Here is a 27,786-nt window from a genome sequence, read left to right on the forward strand (position 1 = left end):
ACAGGAAGTAGCCTCTAGCGTCAGCGTGTGATTGGGCGCGTCCATGCAGTCGGGGCTGTGGGCACTTCCGGTTCCCTGGGTGTCAGCTCTGCGGGAGGAGAGGTACAATGATGCGGGATGGGAGTTCCTGAGACGCTCTGACCCCGGGGGGAGAAGCGCTGGGAGTGCGGTGAGTGAGCGGAGCATAAGCGGCAGCGGACAGACTGAGGCCCCCGGGACTGCAGAAGTCCGGTAAGAGCCGCCCTCTCTGCGCTGAGAATACCCCCCTTCCAGTCGCCATAGTCCTGACCCAGTCACCTGACCATCAGCTGTTCTCTGGAGCATCAGCTTCTGGGATGTACCATGGTGGGAGAGAGAGGGGGGAGGACTGCTGGGAATTACCTGGCCAGCATGAGTGTTATATACATCTATATACATACAATGTGGCGCCTCTTATAGTACATGGTCTTCAGGGATTTGCATTGTTAGCAGTTGTCCCATACATCGGTGACCATCTGCATTCTGTATGGGGTAAAACAAGTGGCCCGATCTGTTATGTTAGTAGTGCAATTCCATAAGGTGCAGTCCAAGGAGGATCTATGACATCAGCAGAGAGGGAGAAGCTGCAGAGACTCTGAAGAAATGAATTATTTAAAGGGGTTGTCTACTACTGGACAAGCCCCAGGTTGCTGAATAAAGTAATACAGTAAAAAAAAAGTATAGTTGCTTCCCAGACCCACGCCGCTCTCCTGATGTAAACAATGTCACGTGATGGCTGCGGACACTGATCACCTGCAGCATTCATAGCGTTTTTTTTTCTCCAAGGCTGCAGCCGATCAGCCCTTTATAAAGGGATTGTCAGCCCAAAGGGACAGTATAAGCTCAGCACATAACCTTGTAGAGGATATCACACCTTTACTGTTCTAATTGAAACTGAAGATTATTAGATATGACAATTAGAGTGCTCAGTGTGGCCAAGAGGCTCAGTGCACCCATCTGCCCCCTGGCTTTCCATGTTGCCGCCTGCCTCATTGTTGATATTCTGCATTGGTTTGTCTGGAGCGACCGCTGTCTGTAGAGAGTTTTCAGGTAAGTGCCAAAGAGGGAGGTGGAGTATATAAACCAGTGGGCGGAACAATGCACTGAGCCTCTTGGCCACACCCAGGGTGCACTGAGAACCTAATTGACACATTTGAATAAACCTCAGTTTCTGCAGAATGGAGGCAGCGATTAGATCATTAAAGGTGCGGTTTTTATTTGGGCGATGTGCTTAGGCTGCCACAATCCTTTTAATTCAGTGGGGGTATTAGATGGCCAGATCTCCCCTCCAGAGAGGGCTCCACTATTGTTAAAGGTTTTGTCCACTACTCGAATAACCCATTTAAAAAAAAAAAAATAGATCCTTACTTATTGCATCAGTGCCATTTCAGCAATATTGGCGCTGTTTCTCCCGATGCACTTCTCCACTATGCAGGGGAACTGCAGCTAAGCTCTAGTTTGGTAAAGCTAGGGATACACAGTGACAAAGGTGTGGCCAAAGGTGACTTGCTGGTCACTTTCATTGAAGGGATTAGCCACTAATTTGATATTAGATCAGTTCGGTGGGGGTCCGTCACGTTCATCTGTCACCAGCAATAGCTCACTTCAATTCAATGGGATAAGAGCTGAGCTACAGGTTCTTGGCAGGTGTGAATGGAGCTGTGATGTTCCGTACACTGTTCACATCCGGAGATAGTAACTGCTGATCGGTGATGGTGCCGGATGTTGCCCACCGATCTGGAATTAATGATCTGTCCTAGGGATAAGGATAAGTTATCAATACCATAGTAGTGGAAAACCCCTTTAATCCCCTGGCGACATGTGCTTAGCTCAAATGTCTATGAATGTACAGCACAGGGATGTTACATGCCACGGGTGCCATTGTATTACAGCTGAAGCTTTACAGCAACAGCCGAGATTACGGATTACCTCTCAGAAGTTTAACCCCCTTTGATGCCTCTGTGGCCACTGTGACATCAAAGCGGTTAGTGCATGGATGTCAAATAGAGATGAGCGTTGTTCTACTCGAACTGTTCGCCAATCTCAAATTCGAGCTGTTTTGGGCGGTGTTCGAGCCGGTCGGCGAACACGAACAATTTGATAAAAATTCGGCTGTTCGAGGTTATGTTCGATAACTGTTCGTGCACCAAAATCATAACTGGATTTTTTCTCAGTAATGATGAAAATTAATGTTAATACGCAGTTTGAGTGTACAGCAGGGCGGGGGGAGGGGCAGGGGATGGATCTCTGCAGGAACAATGAAGATCTCCATTTTTTTTTCTCTTTCCCGCATTTGCAGTGGGGAGGTGCAATCTGTCAGCCTATCAGCAGCGCACACACGGAGCGAAGTGCTTTTTTTCACACAAGCAAGGGCATGTGTGATTGGCAGTGTATGTCACATGTCCTTGCCCTATAAGACCAAGCCATTTTCCCCGTCTCCACCATTTTCTCACTGCTGCAGCTGCGTGTTAGACGGCACCGCTGTTGCTGTGTGCGCTATACCTTGTTAATTTCAAGCCAATTTTCGCACAAATATACAGATAGCTTGGGAGTAGGGAATAGTTGTGATTGCAGTCCTTTTAAGGACTAGGTTACAGCATTTCCTACGACTTTTATCAGGCAGGTCTGTGCTCTTAAATAGATAGATTGTGGGAGTAAAGACTAATTGTAATTGGAGTCCTTTTCAGGACTAGGTTACATCAGTTCCTATCAGTTTTTGCCAGGCAGGTCTGTGCCAGTGCTGTGCAAGTTTTTTTCACAGCATTTGGCTGAATCTAGCAAAGCTAATCCTTTTTGGCCTATTGCAGAGTGTGTTAGTCAGTGGAGTAGCCTATCTGTGTTGCAAGATATACCACCTGTGTATAGAATACCAATTTTTTTACTGCACCTAGTGAAGTAAAATCTTTTGGGCATAGCATCATTCTATTAGTCCATCTATACTGATCTCCATCAGGTTGCAAATTAAAAATAATTTTTTTCTGCATCTAGCTCTGAAAAAATATTTGGGCTTCTAGCTGTGTGTGGGACTTGGTCTATTAGTCCATCTATACTGACCTCCATCAGGTTGCAAATTAAAAATTAATTTTTTTCTTAATTTAGCTCTGAAAAAATATTTGGGCTTCTAGCAGTGTGTGGGACTTGTTCTATTAGTCCTTCTATACTGACCTCCAGCAGGTTGCAAATTGAATATAATTTTTTTCTGCATCTAGCTCTGAAAAAATATTTGGGCTTCTAGCGGTGTGTGGGACTTGGTCTATTAGTCCATCTATACTGACCTCCATCAGGTTGCAAATTAAAAATAATTTTTTTCTGCATCTAGCTCTGAAAAAATATTTGGGCTTCTAGCAGTGTGTGGGACTTGATCTATTAGTCCATCTATACTGACCTCCAGCAGGTTGCAAATTGAATATAATTTTTTTCTGCATCTAGCTCTGAAAAAATATTTGGGCTTCTAGCGGTGTGTGGGACTTGGTCTATTAGTCCATCTATACTGACCTCCATCAGGTTGCAAATTAAAAATAATTTTTTTCTTCATTTATCTCTGAAAAAATATTTGGGCTTCTAGCAGCGTGTGGGACTTGTTCTATTAGTCCATCTATACTGACCTCCATCAGGTTGCAAATTAAAAATAATTTTTTTCTGCATCTAGCTCTGAAAAAATATTTGGGCTTCTAGCAGTGTGTGGGACTTGGTCTATTAGTCCATCTATACTGACCTCCATCAGGTTGCAAATTAAAAATAATTTTTTTCTGCATCTAACCCAGCCAATAGTTTTGGCCTAATACCACAGTTTGGCCACTCAGCTCTGCTCGGTTACCATCCATTGTTTTTTTGTGCAAACAACTCCAGAGTTGTGAATTAGTTAACCACCAAAATGAGTGGAAAAAGGCCTGCTGCTGGTGGAAAGGGGAATAGGCGTGTTGGGAAGGGGAAAAAAGGTTGTGTCTGTGGGGTAGGTGCAGAAGAAAGACCATCTTCCAGCCAAACTAAAATGTCTACTTCTTTTAGCGGACAATGTGATAAGATCCCTTTCTTACGGCCACGCCAATCGCTACAAATTCCAGATGAGGCACAAAAACAGCAGGTGCTTCAACGGATATCAAGTGCTCCTTTAAGTGGGCTCTCCTCCACATCAACTTCAACATCACAAATACTCCAGTCCTCAAAGGTGTCACCCAAATCGCACTTGCTTCCTCACAGCTCCCAAATCTCCAGCTGCCCGTCTTTGTATGAGGCAGAACAGATGGTTGAGTCTGCAGAGCTGTTTACTCATACTATAGCCTGGGAATCAGAGGTCGACTCCAGCGCTTCTGTGAATCCAGACGAGGAAATGATCTGCACTGATGCCCAGAATCTTTATGAGTCGGATCCAGGACCAGACGCAGAAGGTTCTGACCATAATGTAGACCCTCATTCCCAAACTGTAACTCCTGTTGGTGGAGACAATGAGGAAGACGATGATAAGACTCAAATACCTGATTGGAGCGACAACTTTAGTTTTTTGTCAGGGCAGGAACAGGTTGGCTCTGAGGACGACGGGTGTGATAACGCACAGGGTGATGATGATGAGGTCGGAGATCCCACTTACTGTCAACCCACAGTCAGCCAAGAGATGAGGTCAGCAGAGGAGGTGGAGGAAGATGCTAGTGACGACGAGGTCAGGTTGCGCCTTCCTGGACAGAGACGTAGTACTGGAAGCACGTCAACAACTGCATCCTCAAACACAACTCTGCCTCTCACCACAAGTCGTGGTGGCTCTTCAGGTCGCATGGGTGCTAAGCCTTGCATAGCCTGGGCATTTTTTCAGATCGATAAAGATGACCCAACTCGTGTTATCTGTAACATTTGTCAGCAAAAGCTAAGTAGAGGCCAAAAAATACATAGTTTGAGTACTTCATGCATGAACCGGCACATGGACATGAAGCATAAGTTGCAGTGGGAAGCTCAGTGTGCTACAATGCGGCCTAGCCGGCCGGGCCAACCGCCGTCTGCCATATCTTGTGCATCCGCGGCCTCTTCATCCTCTGTGACTGGGGGGACAGCAGTCACACCTGTTTTGGGGCGCAGACCTGCAACCTCTTTACCCGCAACAGCCAGCGTGATTGGCAGGTCATCATTTTCTTTGGAGGTGGTAACACCAGCTGGTCTTGAGCGCTGTCCGACATCGATAGCACCACCTTTGGATCAAGGCAACCTAACATGTCCGCCTGCATCTTCCTCACAGACCGGCAGTTTGCCGGGGACACTCTTATCAACCCCGTCTAAGCACAATAGCCAGCCCTCGGTCCCTCAGATGTGGACAAGTAAAAGACCATTTCCTCCTAGCCATGAGAAAGCTAAGAGGTTGAATTTCACCATCTGCAAGCTCTTGGCTACAGAAATGCTGCCTTTCCGCCTGGTGGACACAGAGGATTTTCGAGACCTTATGTCCGTCGCAGTGCCCCAGTACCAGATTCCCAGTCGGCACTACTTCTCAAAGAAAGGTGTGCCTGCGCTCCACCAGCATGTCGCACACAACATCACCGCTTCTTTGAGAAACTCTGTGTGTGACAGGGTGCATTTCACCACAGACACTTGGACGAGTAGGCATGGACAGGGGCGTTACATGTCGCTGACTGGGCACTGGGTAACTATGGTGACAGCAGGACAAGGGGCTGCTGTCCAAGTCTTGCCGTCCCCACGAGTTGTGCGTCAATCCTCTTTATGTCAAAGTTCCTCCACTGCTTCTGCCTCCTCAACCTCCTCTCGGTCTTCCACCTGCACCCAAAGCCTGTCTGGTCATGCCACAAGCTTTCTAACTGCGCAGAAGGGATCCTGCACACCTCCTTACTATGCTGGCAGTAGGGCTCAACGTCATCAGGCGGTTTTTACATTGAAATGTCTGGGAAATGTGAGTCACACAGCTGAGGAGTTGTGATCAGCTCTGGAGAACCAATTTCATGAATGGTTGTCTCCACTGGACCTGAAACCAGGGAAGGCCGTGTGCGACAATGCTGCAAACCTGGGTGCGGCCCTTCGCCGGGGCAATGTCACACACGTGCCTTGTATGGCTCACGTGTTGAACCTGGTTGTCCAGCAATTTTTAGCCCACTATCCCAGACTAGATGGCCTTCTGCAGAGGGCACGGTCGCTGTGTGCTCACTTCCGCCGTTCGCATCCCGCAGCTCAGCGACTTACATCTCTACAGAAGTCGTTGGGCCTGCCACTTCACCGGCTAAAATGCGATGTGCCTACCCGGTGGAATTCAACTCTGCACATGTTGCAGCGACTGTGGCAGCACCGACAAGCCCTGGTGCAATACGTTCTGACGTATAGCCTGGGCCAACGAGATTCAGAGGTGGGGCAAATCACGCTGGAGGAGTGGTCTCAGATCAGGGACCTATGCACCCTTCTGCACAGTTTTGAAATGGCGACGAAGATGTTTAGTGCTAACGATGCCATTATCAGCATGACTATTCCGGTGATTTACATGCTGGAGCACATGTTAAACAGAATTCGGAGTCAGGTGGTGGCACAAGAGGAGGTGGAGGAAGTAGAGGAGGAGGAGTTGTATGCGGAAGGGCTAACATCTGCAAGGTCCAGACGGTCGGCAACACCAAGGCGGCAGGCATGTGAGGGTGGGGGAGATGATTTTACCAGGGCGCATGGTAGCAGCCAAACTAGTGAGGAAGGTGCAGGAGCCCAGGAAGAAGTGGAGGACGAACTGATGGAAGACTCATCAGATGAGGGAGACCTTGATCACATTTCTGTTGTGCGAGGTTGGGGGGAGAGGACAGAGGAAGGAAGCATGATTGTTACCTCGCCACCAACACAACAGGGACTTGGTGCTCCTGGATGCGCAACACACATGAGTGCCTTCTTGCTGCACTACCTGCAACATGACCCTCGAATTGTGAGAATTAGAAATAATCCTGACTACTGGGTTGCCACACTGTTAGATCCCCGGTACAAAAGTAAATTTGCAGAAATTATTCCTGCCATAGAAAGGGATGCACGCATGCAGGAGTATCAGCAGAGACTGTTGCAGAATCTTACATGTGCTTTTCCACAAAATACCAGTGGTGCACGTAGTGAATCTCACAGTTCCAACTTGCCAACCGTGGGACCGTCAAGTGTTCAGCACTCAAACCGTAACAGAACCACAGTATCTGCTGGTAACATCAATTTTGCGGAATCATTTCACCACTTTTTTAGCCCATCCTTTGCAAGGCCACAGGAGACAAGAAGTCTGACACATAGTCAACGCCTAGAGACGATGGTACAGGAGTATCTCCAAGTAAACATTGAAGCCACGACTGTGTCACTGGACCCTTGCTCTTTTTGGGCTTCCAATCTGGATAAATGGCCGGAGCTAGCCACTTACGCCTTGGAGATCTTGTCATGCCCCGCAGCCAGCGTTCTGTCTGAACGTGTGTTCAGCGCTGCTGGTGGTGTGCTGACAGATAAGCGCACGCGGCTCTCCACTGATAATGTAGACAGACTCACGTTCATAAAGATGAACAAATCATGGATCCGAAACGACTTTTCTACCCCTGTGTCATCCTGGGGAGAGTAAAAGCTTGATGATTGGTTAAAATCACCCTACCAACCGTTTTAAGCTTTCAAATTACTAATCATGTTTATCTGTATCTTGACTGGAAAATAATTTGGGCTTTGTAGCAGTGTGCAGCACTGATCCTATTAGGCCATCTATAATAAGCTTCACCAGATTTAAAATTAAAAATAATTTTTAGCTGCATCTAGCCCGGAAAATAATTTTGGGGCTCCGAGATGCGCAAGACACATAAGTGCCTTCTTGCTGCACTACCTGCAGCATGACCCTCATATTGTCAGAATTCGAAGTAATCATGACTACTGGGTTGCCACACTCTTAGATCCCCCAAACTTTTCGATCAACCTTTTCATTTTAATAAAGACCAAAAAAATGGTCATTTTTGAAATTATAAGCATTAGCAGGTTGTTAGAAACTGAAATCAAACAGTTTTCAACTCAAAACTTTATTCTAGGTGATGTTACATTTTCACATAGGACCCCTTGTTCGAAAGGAGCTTCTGAACTCTCTCGTCCATTGAATTTGTCAGGTTTTGGATGGTTTCTGCTTCAATTGTTTTGCATGAGGACAGAATACCCTCCCAGAGCTGTTGCTTAGATGTGAACTGCCTCCCGCCATCATAGACACTCCTTTTAATGATGCTCCAAAGGTTCTGAATGGGGTAGAGGTCAGGGGAGCATGGGGGTCACACCATAAGTTTGTCCCCTTTTATGCCCATATCAGCCAGAGATGCAGATGTTTTATGTGCAGCATGAGATGGTGCATTATCATGCAGAAAAATGATCTTGCTGTGAAATACACGGTTCTTCTTCTTGAACCATGGCAGGAAGTGCTGTTTGAGAAAATCCACATACATTATGGAGTTCATCTTTAGCGCCTTCAGGGATCCTAAAGGGGCCGACAATCTCTCTCCCCATGATTCCAGCCCAAAACATTACTCCACCTCCTCCTTGTTGGCGCTGTAGCCGTGTTTGCGTGGGGTGTCCATCAACCAGCCATCCTCCACTCCATTCATCTGGACCATCGAGCGCTGCACGGCACTCATCCGTGAACAAAACAGTTTTGAAATCAGTCTTCATGTAATGTTTGGCCCACTGGAGCCGTTTCTGCTTGTGTGAAGTGGATAGAGGAGGTCGACAGGATGGCGTATGCACAGCTGCAAACCTCTGAAGGACCCTGCATCTTGTTGTTCGGGGGACGTTGGAGGCACAAGCAGCTTCAAAAACTTGTCTGCTGCTATGACAAGGCTTTTTTGCCGCTGCTCTTTCAACCTGACGTAATTGCCTGTAGGAAAGAGTCCTCAATTTGCCCTTATCAGCACGCACACGTGTGTACTGTGAATCAGCTACATACTTCTTGATTGCCAAGACACTTCATCCTGATCATCGCACAATGTTGATTGTAGTCATGCCTTGACCTAAACACTCCACAATTTGTTGCTTCTCAGCAGCCGACACATCCTTTTTCTTTCCCATTTTGGCAGAAAATGTAGGCTGCTTAATAATGTGAGAGAGCCTTCTTAAGTAGTCTTGCCTTTCATTGGACACACCTGCCAAACTAATTAGCACAGGTGTCTGCAATTGCTTACAGTGATATAAAGAGCCCTGACACACATCACCATCAATGAGTTTAACTGACAAACAAACAAATTCTTCCCTTATCACTCCTAAACACTTTTTGCATAATAATTTGGAACGCAGTGTACATGTGCTTTTCCACAAAACACCAGTGGTTCACGTAGTGAATCTTACAGTTCTAACTTGCCAACCGTGGTCTGTATGGAATTGTTCAATAAAGGGCCCAAAATTAAGATAACATAGATGGGAGAGGTCTCTATGAATAGGAATTCCTAAGTATTTGATACCCTGTGAGGGCCAGGCAAAGGGAAAGTTGGACTGGATGGAATCCTATATGGATTTAGGGAGGGAGACATCGAGGGCCTCAGACTTCGCTGCATTGATTTTAAAATTTTACCATGTAACAAAGTGATCTATTTCAGCCATAACAGCAGGGATGGATATATGTGATTGAGTGATATATACTAGGACATCATCAGCAAATAGAGAGCACTTGTATTCGGTGCCTCCCACCTCAATCCACCTAATATTGGGGTTATGGCGAATTGATGAGAGCAGGTGCTCCGTCACTAGGATGTATAAGAGAGGGGACAGAGGACATCACTGCCTTGTCCCATTGGTGATTGTGAAAGGTGATGAAAATGTTCTGACGCACCCCCTGGGCCTTGGGACACCCGGAGCCGGACCCTTTTTGGTGGATGCTGGTGGTTGTAGTCTTCGTGGCGGCGATCCGGTTCCGTGGCTCAGGGCGGTCAAACCAGTGGCGGAACTATTTATGTGGTTTTGATGTTTAAATGTCCGGCTACGCCACCCGTGGATTGCGGTCAGAGTGAACCGCCGCTACAGGGCAGACCGCTAAGGCTGGTGTTGTGGGTGCAGCAGAGCGTAGCATAACTCCCCACGGGAGGAGTATAGCCTCAGGGCAGTGTTTGCGGAGGATGGGGGTGATGGTGCAGGGCAGCAGCAGTAACGACACGGAGTCAGTGATGCAGTTCAGGGCCTTTACTCACAGTTCTTATTATCCAGACCACGTCTGCAGGTAACGGCTGCCCACGTCGTACTGTGCTCACCAGGTGAGGGGCTCAGACAACTCCCAGATAACTTTGGAGCGCTTCACAGGACCCCCTTTGTATGTCCTTTGTCTGGCCTTTCTTACCAACACTTCTGTCCGGCTGCCTCGGGCCTCCTCTTGGTAAACTTGGCGCCAGTTTCCCTGACCCTATGTGGTGCCTTCCTAGCGGGTGGAGCAAGGGGCTGCGCCACATAAAATGTCAGAGCCTCCGGTTTCTAGCTGAGGGTCGTTTCCTGCCTCCACTAGTTCGGGGACCGGTCTCCCCCTTTGGCCTGACCCCTCCACGCAGGTGGATTCGGGCGTGCGGTGGCGACTCGCCCGTCCGCACCCCTGGGATCCCTTCATTCCTCGTTCCTGGAGCCTTCTCCGCTCCTCTTCCTTCCTTCTCCCTCTTGCAGGCCTGGGCCTCTGTTACTAGGCCCGCCTCCGGAGCAGAGCTCATGCAGAGCCCCTGCTCCCTGCCACTTCTGCTCAGACTTCTCTGCACTGAACTAAGATGGTGCCCACCTTTTGTACTCCCTTCTCAATGCACCCAGGAACTGCTTCCTCCCTGCTCCTGCACTGCAGGGTTCCCCTTCCTCAGTGTTCCCTCCCCCCACTCCAGCCAGGGACAGGGACTGTCGTGCCCATCTCAGGGGCATATTGGTCGCCCTGCCCCACGGCAATGTGGTGTAATGCATGCAGGTGTCGGGTCCTGATCCACACTCCATCCTTATCTGAGAGTGAGATATCACACCTCTGGGTGAGGTGCAATACGTCTGTAGCAACCGAGCCCTCGGTGCTACAGTTCCATTTATCTTCAGCCTAGGTGACGTATTGTGATACAGGGCCGTGATTTTGGCTATAAAAGGGTCCCCTAGACCCCTACCCCAAGCTTTTTAAGAGAATCATATATGGTGTGCCAGGAGACTCTATGGAATGCTTTCTCAGCATCCAACGAGAGTATCTACTTACAAATTTTTAACTGCATCTAGCCCAGGAAATACTTTGTGCCTAGTAGCAGTGTCTGCTAGTCAGCGGATTATCCCGGCTGTTAAGCAAGCTACACCACCTGTAGTTTGGACACTTAATTTTTTCAAAAGAAATGCTTCGGGACCACGGGATACTTAGTGAAGAGCATCAGGAGGCACCCCAAGGCATAGGGGCTGGGACTGGCAGTAGGATGCCTTGCGGTGGACAGCCGAGCTCGATCCTTATAAAAGCTTTTTAACTGCAGCAGCTTTAGTGGACGCTACTGGAGCTGGAATTACGCGGCTGCTGGCATGAGACTTGCCCTCCAATAGATCCTTGTAAATGGATTTAAAGTGTATTCATTCAAATTAGAGGGACAATTTAAATTAAAAAGCTTAGAGCTGCCTCCACCACAGGGGGGCTCTCTCGACCCACCAGCGGACAGGCACCAGTATTGGGAGAGGGGGGCTGGCCGTCAGGGTTCACCGCGGCTCTGGCACAAACCCGGCGACACGGAGGTGGCACGGGCAGGAGCGGACTGGCCGTCTCGGCTTCTCACTTTTTGGATTTTAGAAGGGCATGACATGCCTATATCTGTGTCTCCCCCTCCTTTTACTCCTCCATCTCTTTTCTTTTCGCATGACTATATGTACTTGTCACTTTTCCATGTGTTAGTTGTGTCTTCTGAGCAGTTTGTCAGCTTTTGGACACCTTTGAAGGTGTTTTCTATGTGTTTCTATGTGTTTTTGTTTGCCTGCCATTGGTTTTAACGGTGTTCGAAGGTGTTCGACGAACAGTTCGACGAACAGTTCGGCGAACACACGGGTGTTCGACGAACCGAACCGAACTCGAACACTACGGGGGTGGCTCAACACTAATGTCAAACTCTAAATACACAGAGGGCCAAAATTAAAAACTTGGGCAAAGTCACGGGTCAACCTTGATATTTATTAAAAAAAAAATGTCTACAGTTAAGTAAGTTTTTTCCTTCTCGTCAAATATAATAATGATGAAACTTTTCATATGGAGACAAACTTTGTTGGTCCTACAGAGAAATTACTTTATAATTAATAGATCTTAGAATAAAATTCGCACATACCAACAATTGGGGCATACTGGAATAATATATGTAAGAGCAGTAAAAAAACATATAACCTAGTTTAAATATGTAATAACAAAGGATAAAAAAAAGTGAATTAATAAATAGTACAGATAGTAAAGTATGATGCCAACAAAAGTGCTCCCCCAAACACAGTATGATACCCCCACCGTGAATTCCTCCACACGCTCGGTATGATAACTCTACTGTACCCATCTCCAGCAAAGTATAGTGACCCATCACAGTATGATGCCCCAACTGTGATCCTTTACACAGTATAATGGCCCCACACATAAACCTCCATACAGTATAATGGCCCCACATAGTCCTCCGTGCAGAATTATTGTTTGCCCACATAGTCCTCCAGACAGAATAATGGGCCCCACATAGTCCTCCAGACAGAATAATGGGCCCCACATAGTCCTCCAGACAGAATAATGGGCCCCACATAGTCCTCCAGACAGTATAATGGGCCCCACATAGTCCTCCAGACAGTATAATGGGCCCCACATAGTCCTCCAGACAGTATAATGGGCCCCACATAGTCCTCCAGACAGTATAATGGGCCCCAGATAGTCCTCCAGACAGTATAATGGGCCCCACATAGTCCTCCAGACAGTATAATGGGCCCCACATAGTCCTCCAGACAGTGTAATGGGCCCCACATAGTCCTCCAGACAGTGTAATGGGCCCCACATAGTCCTCCAGACAGTATAATGGGCCCCACATAGTCCTCCAGACAGTATAATGGGCCCCACATAGTCCTCCAGACAGTATAATGGGCCCCACATAGTCCTCCGTGCGGGATAACGCCCCCCCCCCCCACGTAGCGGTCCGTGCGGAATAACGCCCCCCCCACGTAGTCCTTGGCTTCGCGGGCCGAATATAATCAGATTTTGCCCACAGGCCAGAGTTTGACGTGTGGGTTAGATAGATGGAGGGGCCTCCATCTGTCACCACTTCAGTCACTGCTGATTTCCACAACAGCTGGAGGCGCAATGAAGCTCTCTAGTTATGCCGTCTGTGTTTGCCTATTAGACCACGGCCCCACTATCAGTATTTGGTCAGTATTTTTTCTCAGGAGTGGGAGCCAAAACCAGGAGTGGGTGATAAATGCAGAATTGGTGGCTTGTTTCTATTCTACCTTTTCTCTGATTGTTCCTCACCTGGTTTTGGCTCCCACTCCTGAGAAAAAATACTGACCAAATACTGATAATGGGGCCGTGGCCTTAGTTTTGCACCGACAGACACAAACACTCTGCATACAGTAGTATGTCATTGTCAATTACCCCAGCAGGACATAAAAAGGTTAAAAAAAATAAAAAAAAATTCAAATGGAATTTTTCCCTTGCAACATTATGATGAAATATAAGAGAACATAAAGTGTGCATAATTATTGCTACAACTGTCATAGTCCATGCCATAAAACTATGTATCGCTTTGTCATCTGGCTGTAGTTTTGGAATGTCATTTCCTTCGAAAATAAGCGTAAGGCTGTGTGCCCACATAGCGTTTTTCAAGCGTTTATGCTGTGTAATTTCCGCAGCGTAAACGCTTGTGAAACGCTAGGTAATCCGCACCCCATGGTCCCCAAGGGGATTCCGCATGTTCTATGCACATGCTGCGGATTTTTCCGCTGCGTACAAAAATCCTCAGCATGTTCATTAATTTTGCGGAAGCGCAGCGGAACTCCCGCCATTGACTTGCATTGAGACGCATAGAAACCGTGTCTGTACATTTGACAAGCGGCTTCTATGCGTCTCTATGTGCTTATGGTACCCAGTTCTGGAGGAGAGAAGACTCTCATCCAGACCTGGGTACCATTGTACCTGTAAAAAAAAGAATAAAATAAAAAATAAAGTTTATATTCACCTGTCCGGCGGCTTCTCTCTGCATGCCGGCAGCGCTGAAGGACCTTCGGTGACGTCACAGTCATGTGACCGCAGGCCCTTCACCGCTCTGTCTCGCGATATGCCGGCAGCGAGGAACCAGCGAGGAACGAGCGCTGCTGCCACGCCGGGGCCTCGGGGGTGAGTATAGCTTTATTTTTTTATTTTTACGGTCACACTATATAAATCTATGCCGTTTGCATGGATTTATACAGTGTGACCTAGTTGTCAAGCACTTTCCAAGTGATGCTATCGCCTGGAAAGCGCTTGTCAATCTGCATGCGTTTTTTCTGCCAGGGAGATGCAGAAATTTTCTGCTTCATTTCTGCATCGTGGGCACATAGCCTAACAACTATGACTTGTCTGGCGAAAGTAAAACTATGGCCTCTATAGCTCCATCCACAGAAAAATAGAAAAACATAGATTGCTGAATGTGACGACACACAAACATGATTTTTTTTAAGGGAATCCGTAAACAGGTGCTTGTTATGTAATCTGATATCAGCGTAATGTAGGGACAGAGACTCTGATTCCAGTGATGTGTTACTCGCTGTGTGGTGGTGTCTTAATATATAATCAGTGTTTTATCAGAAGGAGATTATCGATGCCACACTAGGTGTCTTGTGCCTCCTTGTCAGGATTCCTGTTGTCCTTCTACAGTTTGTCCACTAGTGGCTGCTATTGTTCACCTTAATAATTGTGCTGCAATTCCACTCCTTACCACTGGCGGCTGCGGCTGCTTTCTGAAATTGCCCTTTACTAAGATGGCAGATTCTGAACCTGTGGAATCTATCTTGTTTCCTGTTTGGGCCTACTTAAAGCCGCATGGAACTCTTACTCATTGCTTGAGTATTGTGTCTAGCTGTTAGTTCCAGTCTCCAGCTCCCGAACATTATTACCCACACTGTTCTCACATCTATGGATTGTTTCCTACAATTCCTTTTGCTTACTCCAAAAACTTCTACTACCATTTGCTGTTCCTGCTCGTGCTCCTTCTGCCACTGGATTCCAGCAGTGCTACGCCATTATCGTAACACTCCTAGTGCACTGCTGTGTGTAGATTGGCAGCTTGCTCACAGTGTACACAGGAAGCTGCCAGTCGGCTGTGGACGAAGTTATACACAGCTCAGCATTCTGAGCTCTGCTACAACTATAGCAGAGTAAACAGATTCTATCAAAACTGCACCAAGCAGCCCAGTAAGTGATACATAGCTGGAATCAGGGTCTCTGTTCCTACATCGTGCTGCTCTGATTATATAGCAAAAACCTGCTGATAGATTCTCTTTAAAGTGTTATTGTACTCAGCCCATCTTTGTCCTGTGTCAGAAGTGGCCGGTTGGATGCTCGAATGCCGCTTTATTCTCTCTCTACAGAGCTTCTGAGCGCTGAGGTCAGCTGTTTTTCAGCAGCCCCATAGAGAATGAATCGGTTTGCTTTCGGGCATCCAATATGCCACTCCATTCTAAAGGGGATCACAATTCTCAATTTTGCCTATCAGCACAGGTCCCTCAACGATTAATTATGGACAGATATTGAATTGTTTTCGCTGGACAACCCCCCATCTAGTCCGTGTAGTGCAAAATAAAGAAAAAAGGTAAGGAAAGTTAATGGGTACACCGCCGTTTTCTTTTACAATGGAAATGTATGGTTGATGGACACTACAGTACAGTGATCTTGGATTGACGTATATATCAGCAGGCCATACATGTGATGTAAACAAGACGTTAAACTGTATATCTTGAATGAGGCGGACTCAGACAGTAGAGGTCCCCTGACCCAATAGCACATGATCATGTCAAATGAAGGTTGAAGTGGACCTCTTTACCATTTAGGCCCCTCTTCCGTTGCACCAATGGTGTGTTTGCCCCTGATCTTGGTCTCCATTTTTCATAACTCACACCTGTTCATCTTTCTTTGTTTGTTTCCCAGGCAGGATCTGTGGAAGTGAAATGACTGAATATAAGCTTGTTGTGGTCGGTGCTGGAGGCGTGGGCAAGAGCGCTCTGACCATCCAACTCATCCAGAACCACTTTGTTGACGAGTACGATCCCACCATTGAGGTACGTAGCATGTTAAGTGGCTGTTACATCAGGGTTTATTAAAAGGACACCTTGGCCTTCCCATAATGCCCTCCTTATTTCGTAGCCTTGCAAATAGATGGCTTTTGTCAGAAGACCTCACTATCTTTTCGAATCAACAACTATCTTTTGATACTGGGGGTCGTTGCTTGCTATCTGCTGTCCGAGAAAGAGTTGAGGATAAATTGGGACAGGTTCAATTTTATGTGGTCTCCTGAGAAGTGCTGACATCACCTCCCTCCAGCTGCTGTAGGAACTTAAGGGGGTTGTCTCTTCAAGATGTCCTTTCAGGACCCTCTATAAGCCAAAACAGAGAGTCTCCCAGCAAACTTCAGGGCAAGTGAGAGGGCAGGCTGGTGTCCCTGCCCATAACAGCTGGGAGTTAAAGAAGCCAGACATCTGTCAGTCTTGATAAAATATTTTATGTAACAATTTGGCTTAGAGGGGTTCTCTTAACATTGTGGTAAAAATGACTTCAGTGACATATTTCCAACTGCAGCCTATCAGAACAGGTTGCGACTGAATACCACTTGAGACTAGTGTCTTACTGACAGAGGAGCAGCATCGTAAATATGCATAGCTCACTCAGCCTCTGGAGCAGGCTGGGACATGAGAAGAAATAAGTCGTCTTTGGGGGTTTTTTTTTTTCCCCATCATCCATCTGACTATTTGTGTACTCATTCTGCTCAGTCCGTCTCTGTACCCTGCTATAAATCTGTCAGACTGACAGAGCAGAACATATACACGGATAAGCATAGTGGAGAATGAGGAAGCTGGAGAAAAGAAACTCTGCTCAGTCAGCGAGGAGAAGATTTATTTCTTCTCGTGTCACAGCCCTGCTCTGAAAGCAGAGTGAGTTGTATGTTTTGCGATACTGCTCCTCTGTCAGTTGAGACAGATGTCTCAAGCTGCATTTCTTCAGTCTGCAACCCATCCTGATGCAAGACTAGGATGGATTGTAATTCAAAATATGTCTTGGGGGCCATTTGTATCACTCTAAGTTGAGCATCATTTATTTAAAGAAAAATCAAGGTTTGACTCTGTTTATCTTGTGATTTTTTATTTATTTATTTTTTTTGAGCGGAGACAGCGGTCACCGCTTTTGTTAGGAGGGAATAGAGTAGGGTCAGTCTTGTAGCCACCATGTTTATACTTTTTTTTAAAAATATATACAGTACGGACCAAAAGTTTGGACACACCTTCTCATTTAAAGATTTTTCTGTATTTTCATGACTATGAAAATTGTACATTCACACTGAAGGCATCAAAACTATGAATTAACACATGTGGAATTATATACTTAGCCAAAAAAGTGTGAAACAACTGAAAATATGTCTTATATTCTAGGTTCTTCAAAGTAGCCACCTTTTGCTTTGATGACTGCTTTGCACACTCTTGGCATTCTCTTGATGAGCTTCAAGAGGTAGTCATCGGAAATGGTCTTCCAACAATCTTGAAGGAGTTCCCAGAGATGCTTGGCACTTGTTGGCCCTTTTGCCTTCACTCTGCGGTCCAGCTCACCCCAAACCATCTCGATTGGGTTCAGGTCTGGTGACTGTGCAGGCCAGGTCATCTGGCGTAGCACCCCATCACTCTCCTCCTTGGTCAAATAGCCCTTACACAGCCTGGAGGTGTGTTTGGGGTCATTGACCGGTTGAAAAATAAATGATGGTCCAACTAAACGCAAACCGGATGGAATAGCATGCCGCTGCAAGATGCTGTGGTAGCCATGCTGGTTCAGTATGCCTTCAATTTTGAATAAATCCCCAACAGTGTCACCAGCAAAGCACCCCCACACCATCACACCTCCTCCTCCATGCTCCACGGTGGGAACCAGGCATGTAGAGTCCATCCGTTCACCTTTTCTGCATCGCACAAAGACACGGTGGTTGGAACCAAAGATCTCAAATTTGGACTCATCAGACCAAAGCACAGATTTCCCCTGGTCTAATGTCCATTCCTTGTGTTCTTTAGCCCAAACAAGTTTCTTCTGCTTGTTGCCTGTCCTTAGCAGTGGTTTCCTAGCAGCTATTTTACCATGAAGGCCTGCTGCACAAAGTCTCCTCTTAACAGTTGTTGTAGAGATGTGTCTGCTGCTAGAACTCTGTGTGGCATTGACCTGGTCTCTAATCTGAGCTGCTGTTAACCTGCGATTTCTGAGGCTGGTGACTCGGATAAACTTATCCTCAGAAGCAGAGGTGACTCTTGGTCTTCCTTTCCTGGGGCGGGCCTCATGTGAGCCAGTTTCTTTGTAGCGCTTGATGGTTTTTGCAACTGCACTTGGGGACACTTTCAAAGTTTGCCCAATTTTTCGGACTGACTGACCTTCATTTCTTAAAGTAATGATGGCCACTCCTTTTTCTTTACTTAGCTGCTTTTTTCTTGCCATAATACAAATTCTAACAGTCTATTCAGTAGGGCTATCAGCTGTGTATCCACCTGACTTCTGCACAATACAACTGATGGTCCCAACCCCATTTATAAGGCAAGAAATCCCACTTATTAAACCGGACAGGGCGCACCTGTGAAGTGAAAACAATTTCCGGTGACTACCTCTTGAAGCTCATCAAGAGAATGCCAAGAGTGTGCAAAGCAGTCATCAAAGCAAAAGGTGGCTACTTTGAAGAACCTAGAATATAAGACATATTTTCAGTTGTTTCACACTTTTTTGTTAAGTATATAATTCCACATGTGTTAATTCATAGTTTTGATGCCTTCAGTGTGAATGTGCAATTTTCATAGTCATGAAAATACAGAAAAATCTTTAAATGAGAAGGTGTGTCCAAACTTTTGGTCTGTACTGTATATATATTTTTAGCAATTTTCTTAAGCTTTTTTTTTTTCACTTTTAAAAAAAAAATAATTATTATACAGTGAATAAAATGCTAGCATTTATTTTTAGGTGAAAACATCGAGTAGATGCTATAAAGATACCTAGGCATCTTCTTTTTTTTTTTTTTTTTTCTTCCCATTGATTTGCATTATAAAGTGTGGAGTGTCTTCATAGTGGAAATTTGAAGAATGGTGACATCACTTCTTTTAAATGCTTTGCGTTTTTGGAAAGCCGAAAAGGTTTAAAAGAAGAACAAAAAATCTTCCTATTAATTTCTATAAAAAAAAATTGTTGTTTAAGTGTTTTCCAAATGGACCTGCTAAAAAATCTGCCTGGAAAAAAAACAAAAAAAGCGCAGTGTACCTATACCACAGTACCGCAACTAATTAACTCTGTGCTGATCTATAGGTTGCTTTTTTGGGGCCTTAAAAAGCATCACAGACAAGGAATAAGGGTTATTATGGTTTCTTATATCAGTGCTCAGCAGTTTAGTGCTTTATTGTTTTTAATTTGGCCAAAAAGCAGGTAACTCCTTTAATGCAGAAGTGCAGTATAAGGGCGCGCTCACATCTGCGTATATAAAGTAGCTGAGAGTCTCAGCCAAAAAAGTTGAAGTGTCATGCTTTTTTGTGTTTTTTCCTCATATAGCATCTGTATGCTATGCGAGTGTGCGGTAATTCCCCACCTAGCATCCGTCTGACATGTGTATGCAATGCGTTTTTAACATCAGCTTATACAGTAATTCTGTCATTTGAAGCTACCATAGTTTTCTAACTAATAAAACAATCATATATATAGATGATAGATGTCAGTGAAATATATAATCAGTGCTTTGCGTGTGTAGTTTTCTGTACTTGTATTTAGCTTCTAAATAAAAGAAAAAATGGCGTGGGGTCCCCCTTATTTTTATTAACCAGCTGAGGGAAAGCAGACAGCTGAGAGCTGGTTTTAATACTCTGGGAAGGGGGCAATAAACATGGAGCTTCCAAGGCTATTAATATCACCTCACAGCGGTCTGCGTAGCCTTTACTTGTTATTAAAAAGGGGAGAACCCCACCCTCCCCCAAAAAAATGATGTGGTGTCCCCTATTTTTAATCAGCAAAGGCTAAACAGACAGCTGCGAGCTGATATTTATAGCCTGGGAAGGGGCCATGTATATTGGCCCCCTCTCAGACGAATATCACCAGCCCTTAGCCACTCCTGGAATGGCACATCCATTAGATGTGCCAATTCTGCCGCTTAGCCTTGGCTCTTCCCACTTGTCCTGGTGTGTTGGCAATTGGGGTAATAGTTTTGGGGTTGATGTCTGCTGACACCAAGCCCAGGGGTTAGTAATGGAGACACGTGTATAAGACATCCCCATTACTAACCAGGGCTGTGGAGTCAGTAAGCCAAACCTCCAACTCCTCAATTTCCATGACAACAACTCTGACTCCCTCATACATGGCTCATGTTTAAAGTAGCACAGATTCATCTCCGCTACAAGTCTAGACCCTTAGATCAGGAATAGGACAGACATTTATAGGACATTTCATAACTTTCCCAAATTCTTATTAAAAAAAATATTTTCCACAAACTGCATTGAACTACTGTACCCAATTTATTATATATTTTAGGAGACGGTCCATTTTATACCAACTCCACCAAAATGGGCTTACTCTCCGACTCCACAGCCGTTACTAACCCGCAGTCAGAAGTAATAGACACACTGAGAAGTCCTTTAATTGAAAAAAAAAAAAAAAACTCCCAAGACACTTTTTTTTTTTTTTTTTTTTTTTTTTTTTAGCCATTTATTCCCAAACAAAAACAAAGTTATACTCATCTGTCCTCCGTAATTCTATAATAAGGAGGTCCCATGACGATCCCCATCTCTGCTACATCCGGACGGTGTGTTGAGCGGTGACATGATGCAACCACTCAGCACACCAGCTGGAACACACAGTAGCGTGAGAACGTGCCTGCAGTAATGAGCGCTGATGCGAGTAAGGTGACCGAAGTTCATAGCCGATAAACTCCGGTCACTTTACTGACGTCAATACTCGCAGTGTGGAATTACGGTGGACAGGTGAGTATAACTTTGTTTTCTTTGGGAATAAATGGCTAAAAGAGAGTCGGAGTTTTGTTGTTTTTTTTTTTTGTTTAAGAACTTTTCTCAGTGTCCCTTTATTACTTTTGACTACGGGGTTAGTAATGGGGGTATCCATCTAATGGATGCGCCATTTCTGGGGTGGCTGAGGACTGTTGTTTAGGCTAGGAGGGGAAAATATCCATGGCCCCTTCCCAGGCTATAAATATCATCCCTCAGCTGTCGGTTTGGCCTTTGCTGGATGTTAAAAAATAGGGGGGGTCCCCACGTAATTTTTTTGGCGGGTCCCCCTTCCTTTTTAATATTTAGTAGAGGCTACGCAGACAGCTGTGAGGTGATATTAATAGCCTGGGAAACTCCATGTTTTTGCCCCCTTCCCAGACTATTTATTAAGACCAGCTGTCTGCTTTCCCTAAGCTGGTTAATAAAAATAAGGGGAACCCCACGCCATTTTTATCTTTTGTTTAACTAAATAAGAGTACAAGTTTGTTTTTTTTTCCCCTCATTTTCCCACACTCCAATTCCTGGTGAGGAAAACTCACAGATGAACACTGCCTAATTGAATAACATTGTGGCGAGTGCAATGCTATTTATTTTTTTAATCTATACATTATCTGTATTATACACTCGTCTTCTGAGGGCTCATTCACACATCCGATTTTTCAACGTACAAGACAGTCTGAATATTGTGGTCTGAGTGTCGGGGTCCCGTTTTTCTCATACCTGGAGAAATGAAAAAATGTTTCTCTGCCTTCTTTATTCTGACAGTCCGTGAAAATCAGACTGATGTACACGCCGATATTTTCACGAACCCATAGACTTGCATTACCAATTTTCATCCTACCCTCGGATCAAAATCTGACATGTCTCCAGTGTTTTCCGCGGACCTCTCAGTCTGCGTAATATCTGTAAAAACTATGAATAGCACTCATAGGAGAAAATCGAAGGTGTGAATGAGGCCTAAGTCTGTGCAGTTTAGGTCAGTATGGCATGTGCCCTGTAGGAATTGCGGACAGGGTACGCCTGGGTATCTCAGTATTTCTCATAAATGACGTATCAACGTGTACTTTGTGTTGATCTTTCCCGTTATTACAGGACTCGTACAGGAAGCAGGTTGTCATAGATGGTGAAACATGTCTCTTGGACATTCTCGACACTGCAGGTCAAGAGGAGTATAGTGCTATGAGGGATCAGTACATGCGGACCGGAGAAGGATTTCTGTGTGTTTTTGCTATTAATAATACAAAATCCTTTGAGGATGTCCACCATTACAGGTCAGAGGCCTTATTAATGCAAGCCTGTGTCTAACATGCTTAATTATACATTTCTTAAATGGAGCTGTGCTGCCGTACCAGACAAAGCCTGTGGACCAAAGTGGCGCTGTTTTGGGAAATCTTTTCTTTTAATCCCCCTTGGTGTTATTTGCCACACATTTACTGGAGCTGATGCTATATAGTGCGTACAAAGCACCATAAGTGTAGAGCATAGGATGAAATAAGGGCTATAAAACAGCAATACAGGAGTAGTACAGTGAATCATGTGAGTGATAAGATCGCACTGTCAAATCCCCCCAAAAAATTAAGAATTTTATTTTTCCCCATTAAAATCTCCACTTAGTGCAAAAGTCTTAAAGATTATTTATGGCACATAGCGAAAAATGATCCCAAAAAACAATAGAGGAAAACTTGTGTACCCCAAAATGGTTGAAAAGTATAGCAACAAGCTACAGTTGAAACCAGAAGTTTCCATACACTATATAAAAAGACACATCTGCATGTTTTTCTCAATATCTGACATGAAATCAGAATAAACCTTTCCTGGTTTAGGGCAATTAGGATTACCATAGTTTTTAATATTTGCCAAATGCCAGAATAATGAGAGAGAGAGAGAGAGAATGTTTTAAGGCATTTTTATTACTTACTGCAAAGTCAAAAGTTTACATACATTTGATTAGTATTTGGTACCATTGCCCTTAAACCAAATGACTTGAGTCAGACGTTTGGGATATCCTTCCACAAGCTTCTCACAATAGTTGGTCGGAATTTGGGCCCATTCCTCCTGACAAAACTGGTGTAACTGATCCAGGTTTGTAGGTCGCCTTGCTCGCACCTGCCTTTTCAGCTTTGCCCATAAATTTTCAATAGGATTGAGATCAGGGCTTTGTAGTGGCCACTCCAAAACATTGACTTTGTTATCCTTAAGCCAATTTGTTACCATTTTGGCAGTATGCTTCGGGTCATTGTCCATTTGGAAGACCCATTTCTGCCCAAGCTTTAACTTCTTGGCTGATGTCTTGAGATGTTGCTTCAGTATTGCCACATAATCTTCTTTTCTCATGATGCCATCTATTTTGTGAAGTGCACCAGTCCCTCCTGCAGCAAAATAACCCCACAACATGATGCTGCCACCGCCGTGTTTCACAGTTGGGATGGTGTTCTTAGGCTTCCAAGCTTTTCCTCCAAACTTAACAATGGTTATTATGCCCCAAAAGTTCAATTTTAGTGTCATCAGGCCACAGGACATGTCTCCAAAAATGAAGGTCTTTGTTCTTGTGTGCATTTGCAAACATTAATCTGTCTTTTTTGTGTTTCTTTTGGAGTAATGGCTTCTTCCTGGCAGAGTGGTCTTTCAGCCCATGTTGATACAGTACTTCTTTCACTGTGGATATTGACACAATCTTACCAGCTTCTGCCATCATCTTCACAAGGTCTTTTGCTTTTGTCCTTGGGTTGATATGCACATGTCGGACCAAAGTACGTTCATCTCTGGGACACAGAACCCGTCTCCTTCCTGAGCGGTATGATGGCTGGACATCCCCCATCTTGTTTGTACTTGCGTATAATTGTTTGTACAGATGAACGAGGCACCTTCAGGTATCTTGAAATTGTACCCAAGGATGAACCAGACTTGTGCTCAATTCTCTTCTTGATATCTTGGCTGATTTCTTCAGACTTTCCCATGATGCTACACAAAGAAGCAGTGTGTTTCAGGTGTGCATTCAAATACATCCACAGGTGGATCTCTAATTAACTCAGATGTTTCCAAAAACCCTATCAAACGCTTCCAAACACATGACATCATATGGGCAGTTCAGAATTGTTTAAAGGGCATAGTAATCTTAGTGTATGTAAATTTCTGGTTTCAACTGTATGTGGACAAAGATAAATCTATGCCTTCCGTGCCCTTTTTTTCTCAATAAAGAAATATCTTCTAAAGGCAAAAAAAACAATAAATGTTATTTATACCTTACTCGAAGTGGCTTAAAAAAGGTGGATTTTTTTTTCTGTCTTCACATCACCCAAAAATGACATCAAAATGGTACAAATTGAATAAAAAACTTGACCCTTTAAAAAAAAACAAGCCCCCTAATGGCTATGTCAACATCAAAGGTAAAGGTATAACTCTCTGATATTGAAGATCCAAAAAGAATTGTTCCTCATGTTCCAGATTCCTCCACCCCTTTCAATGTACAAATTGCTTCCCAGAGTTTGACGTTCTGGATTTCGTTGCATGTGACATTGTAATAATTGCAGTTCGGTTTTACTGCAGCAGTCATTTGAAACATTGAAATTGCAACACCGAGAAGGAAAAATGTGAAATTATGGAAATCACAGGATGGATAGACATGTTACAGGTGGAGAAATTGGAAACATTTTCCAAACATCCCCGCACTTACAGCCTTGGGGTTATTAATGGTCATCTAAGGAAGGTTCTCCCGTGCACTTGAGCTAATCATCAAGATCCGCTGCTGGCTGCTCCTGTGTAATCACTGACCAATGACGTCCTAAATGTGCTCGATGGGAGACAAGTTTGGAGACGCTGCAGCCATGGGAGCAGGTTCAGGCCACGCAGGCTGCTCATAGTAATGCTAGCAACATGTAACATAATGTAGTGTTGAAAAATGGCTCCTGTGACACTTTTGAGAAATATCCACACCACGGGTTCCACAGCCAAATCAATGTAACACCAATCTGTTAGTGGAATGAAGACTGGAGGGGTTCGGCTACCGTACATTATACCACCCCACACCATAATCCTGAGAGTAGGAACAGTGTGTCAACTTTTTCTTTTTGATGCTGCAACATCAATGTTAAGGAGTGTTTGTGTGTATATATATTTATCAAAAGTCGCGTGTCTTTTTTTATTTCTCCAGAGAACAGATCAACAGGGTAAAGGATTCGGATGATGTCCCCATGGTTTTAGTTGGTAACAAATGTGACCTCCCTTCACGAACAGTGGACACAAAGCAGGCCCAGGATCTAGCAAAGAGTTATGGGATTCCCTTCATAGAAACTTCTGCCAAAACAAGACAGGTAAGCCTGCGTGCAGACGTGTAGTGTGGAAGTAATGTTTTATATTCGTATTTAGAGGAACAGCTAGGATTTACGCTTGCCGTCCTCCTGTACACATGTAATATGGAACGTATGAAGGCGTATTACCTGGTTTTCTGGATTGGGAGCATTGAGCTGCTTTGTCCTCATTTTACCATACACTTCTCCTAACGTTAGTGGATTGAATTTCACTGTACTGTCACGGCAACTTTATGACAATTAACCGTTCTCTGGATGTTTTAGAACTTGAGTAGATATTTGTACTTGGGGCACAAGTAGATCCTACACTAATTAAGTTCAGGGCCCAAATGTTGAGAGCCTATGAAATTGGGGGGGAACATTCTGATTTGATCCTACAACCAATTTTTTTTTTTTTTTCGCTTGATCATATGAGGCATTGTGGTGTTTATTTGCCACTGCTTACAGGGTTATTCCAACCTATGCCTTTTATGGCTGAGACAGGAATTTAGCTGGGGCTACGCGGCCACTTTCAGTGGCCTAACTAGAGTCTGATGTGTCCCGTTGCAAAATTTGGACCTGGGCCCCCCACCTACATATTGGTCAGATGTATGGGCCCTTGTAGCGTTCTAGATCCAATAAAGACGTGTTCGCCCCTATGCAATAATATCAGCATCTTGGCACCTTCCAGTAATAATGCCCCTCATCCTGGGCCCCATGCTATAATAATGTCACCCTCCTAATCCCATTCTTGGTATAATATTCCCCATCATGTAATATTTTTGTCGTCCTGGCCCAGTTCTGCTCTTCTCCAGCACAAACGATTCTTCACACCTTCACAACATGCGGCGTCCTCTATAGCTGGCCAGCAGCTGACTTCGGCTGGCCAGCATGACGTCACGGGAAAGCTGAAGTTTGCTGCTAACTTCTGATTGGCCGGTGGTGGGTCTCAGCGTCACAATATATTTCAGCTGAATGTGCATCCAAGGACGCACATCCAGTCGGAGTTGGCGGTATCGTTGGACAGTCTCCCGCACAGGCCCGGTCATGGTTACACCCCTGGCCGCTTTGTCCAGAACATGGGCTACGCTGCCAAAGGGCTGTACTACATTGCAGCATAATGCAAGTGAATGCGGTCTCAATGAAATCTGGAAAGTTCCTTGACATGCAATTTGCAAAATATTGGATTTTTTGTGACTTGCATATCGTGGTAGCTTACAAATTGCAATGCGACCCCATTCACTTGCACTTTGCTGCAATGTATCAGCAGCATTCAGTTATTTTTCCCAACACAACCTAAGCCACCGTGTGGCCCCAGCCGAAGATTGGCGAGACCATAGAAGCTGTCAAGTATATAAACTGTACATTTTCACTTTTTGTTATATAATTTGTATGAACGGTGTAAGCTGAGCTATATTGTTCCCCCTGATCTATTTGCATCGTGCCAGGGTCACATTAGCATTGTGCAAGAATGCTACAAGGAGTGAGGAATGGCTCCGCATTGTTTGGTGTCTTCAAGTGTTTATAGAAAGGGAAAGGATTGTTATAAGCAGAGATGACTTTCCCATCCTGTTACTGCAGTCAGGGATGTAGTCTGAGAAGGGAATTCCTATCCATGGTTAACCTGCTTCTCATTCTGCTGCTTTCCTCCATTCTTTTTCTTTTTTATATACCAAGGGCGTTGAAGACGCATTCTACACCCTCGTCCGTGAAATCCGCAAGCACAAAGAGAAGATTAACAACGGGAAAAAGAAGAAATCCTCCAAAAGGAAGTGTGTAATTCTTTAAGACAAGTGCCATCCTTCCCGAGGAACGCCAACGAAGCCACAGCCTGTGTGCCAACTCAAACCCAGCAGATTGTGTGGACTTTAGTATTGCAGTGGAAGGGAAACTATCTCCAGGAAATTCCAAAATTCCCTTCGTAAACTTGTCTTTTTATTATAGGAAATACATAAACGCCAATTTTTTGGAGCGGGAGGGGGACGACGATCTTCAAAGATACTTTTCGAAGCCCGCTCTCTTGTATAGGAATTAAATGAAAAAAACCTTAAACTTTAAATGAAAAGACTATTGCGGCACCCACAGGAATCTCCACCACCAAGGACCTCTGCCTCCAGATTCTCATTTTTTCTTTTTTTTTTTTTTTACCCCCTGGGAGAAGTTAGTGTGTCAGATCTGCCTTGGCTTTGAGAGTAAAGCAGTTAGTAAAGCCGCTCAGTATTGTAAACGGAGGAAACCTAGGAATTTACTATGAGGAGTGAAGCCTTAGTTGTGAACATAGTCTGACAATGGGGAAACATGCTAGAATGAAATAAAGGAAAAAAACGTCTTTCAAAACTGA

At 44.8% G+C, this 27,786-nt stretch overlaps 1 protein-coding gene across 2 annotated transcripts; it reads left to right on the top strand.

The window, feature by feature from the left end:
- Window positions 1-5: 5 nt before the first annotated feature.
- Window positions 6-27,786, top strand: LOC141172354 (GTPase KRas-like). Of its 2 annotated transcripts, none has more exons than XM_073656470.1 (5): window positions 6-231; window positions 16,088-16,218; window positions 22,252-22,430; window positions 25,310-25,469; window positions 27,123-27,786. In XM_073656470.1, the coding sequence occupies exons 2-5, from the start codon at window positions 16,108-16,110 to the stop codon at window positions 27,231-27,233; spliced, it is 561 nt and encodes a 186-aa protein (XP_073512571.1). In that variant the 5' UTR covers window positions 6-231; window positions 16,088-16,107; the 3' UTR covers window positions 27,234-27,786. The 2 variants fall into 2 exon arrangements, with proteins under 2 accessions (XP_073512571.1, XP_073512572.1); XM_073656471.1 differs by having other exon boundaries at window positions 14-169.

The sequence above is a fragment of the Phyllobates terribilis genome, unplaced genomic scaffold (assembly GCF_046119375.1).
Source record: "Phyllobates terribilis strain yellow unplaced genomic scaffold, ASM4611937v1 Scaffold_12__6_contigs__length_324123572, whole genome shotgun sequence".
In the NCBI taxonomy this organism is placed as follows: Eukaryota; Metazoa; Chordata; class Amphibia; order Anura; family Dendrobatidae; genus Phyllobates; species Phyllobates terribilis.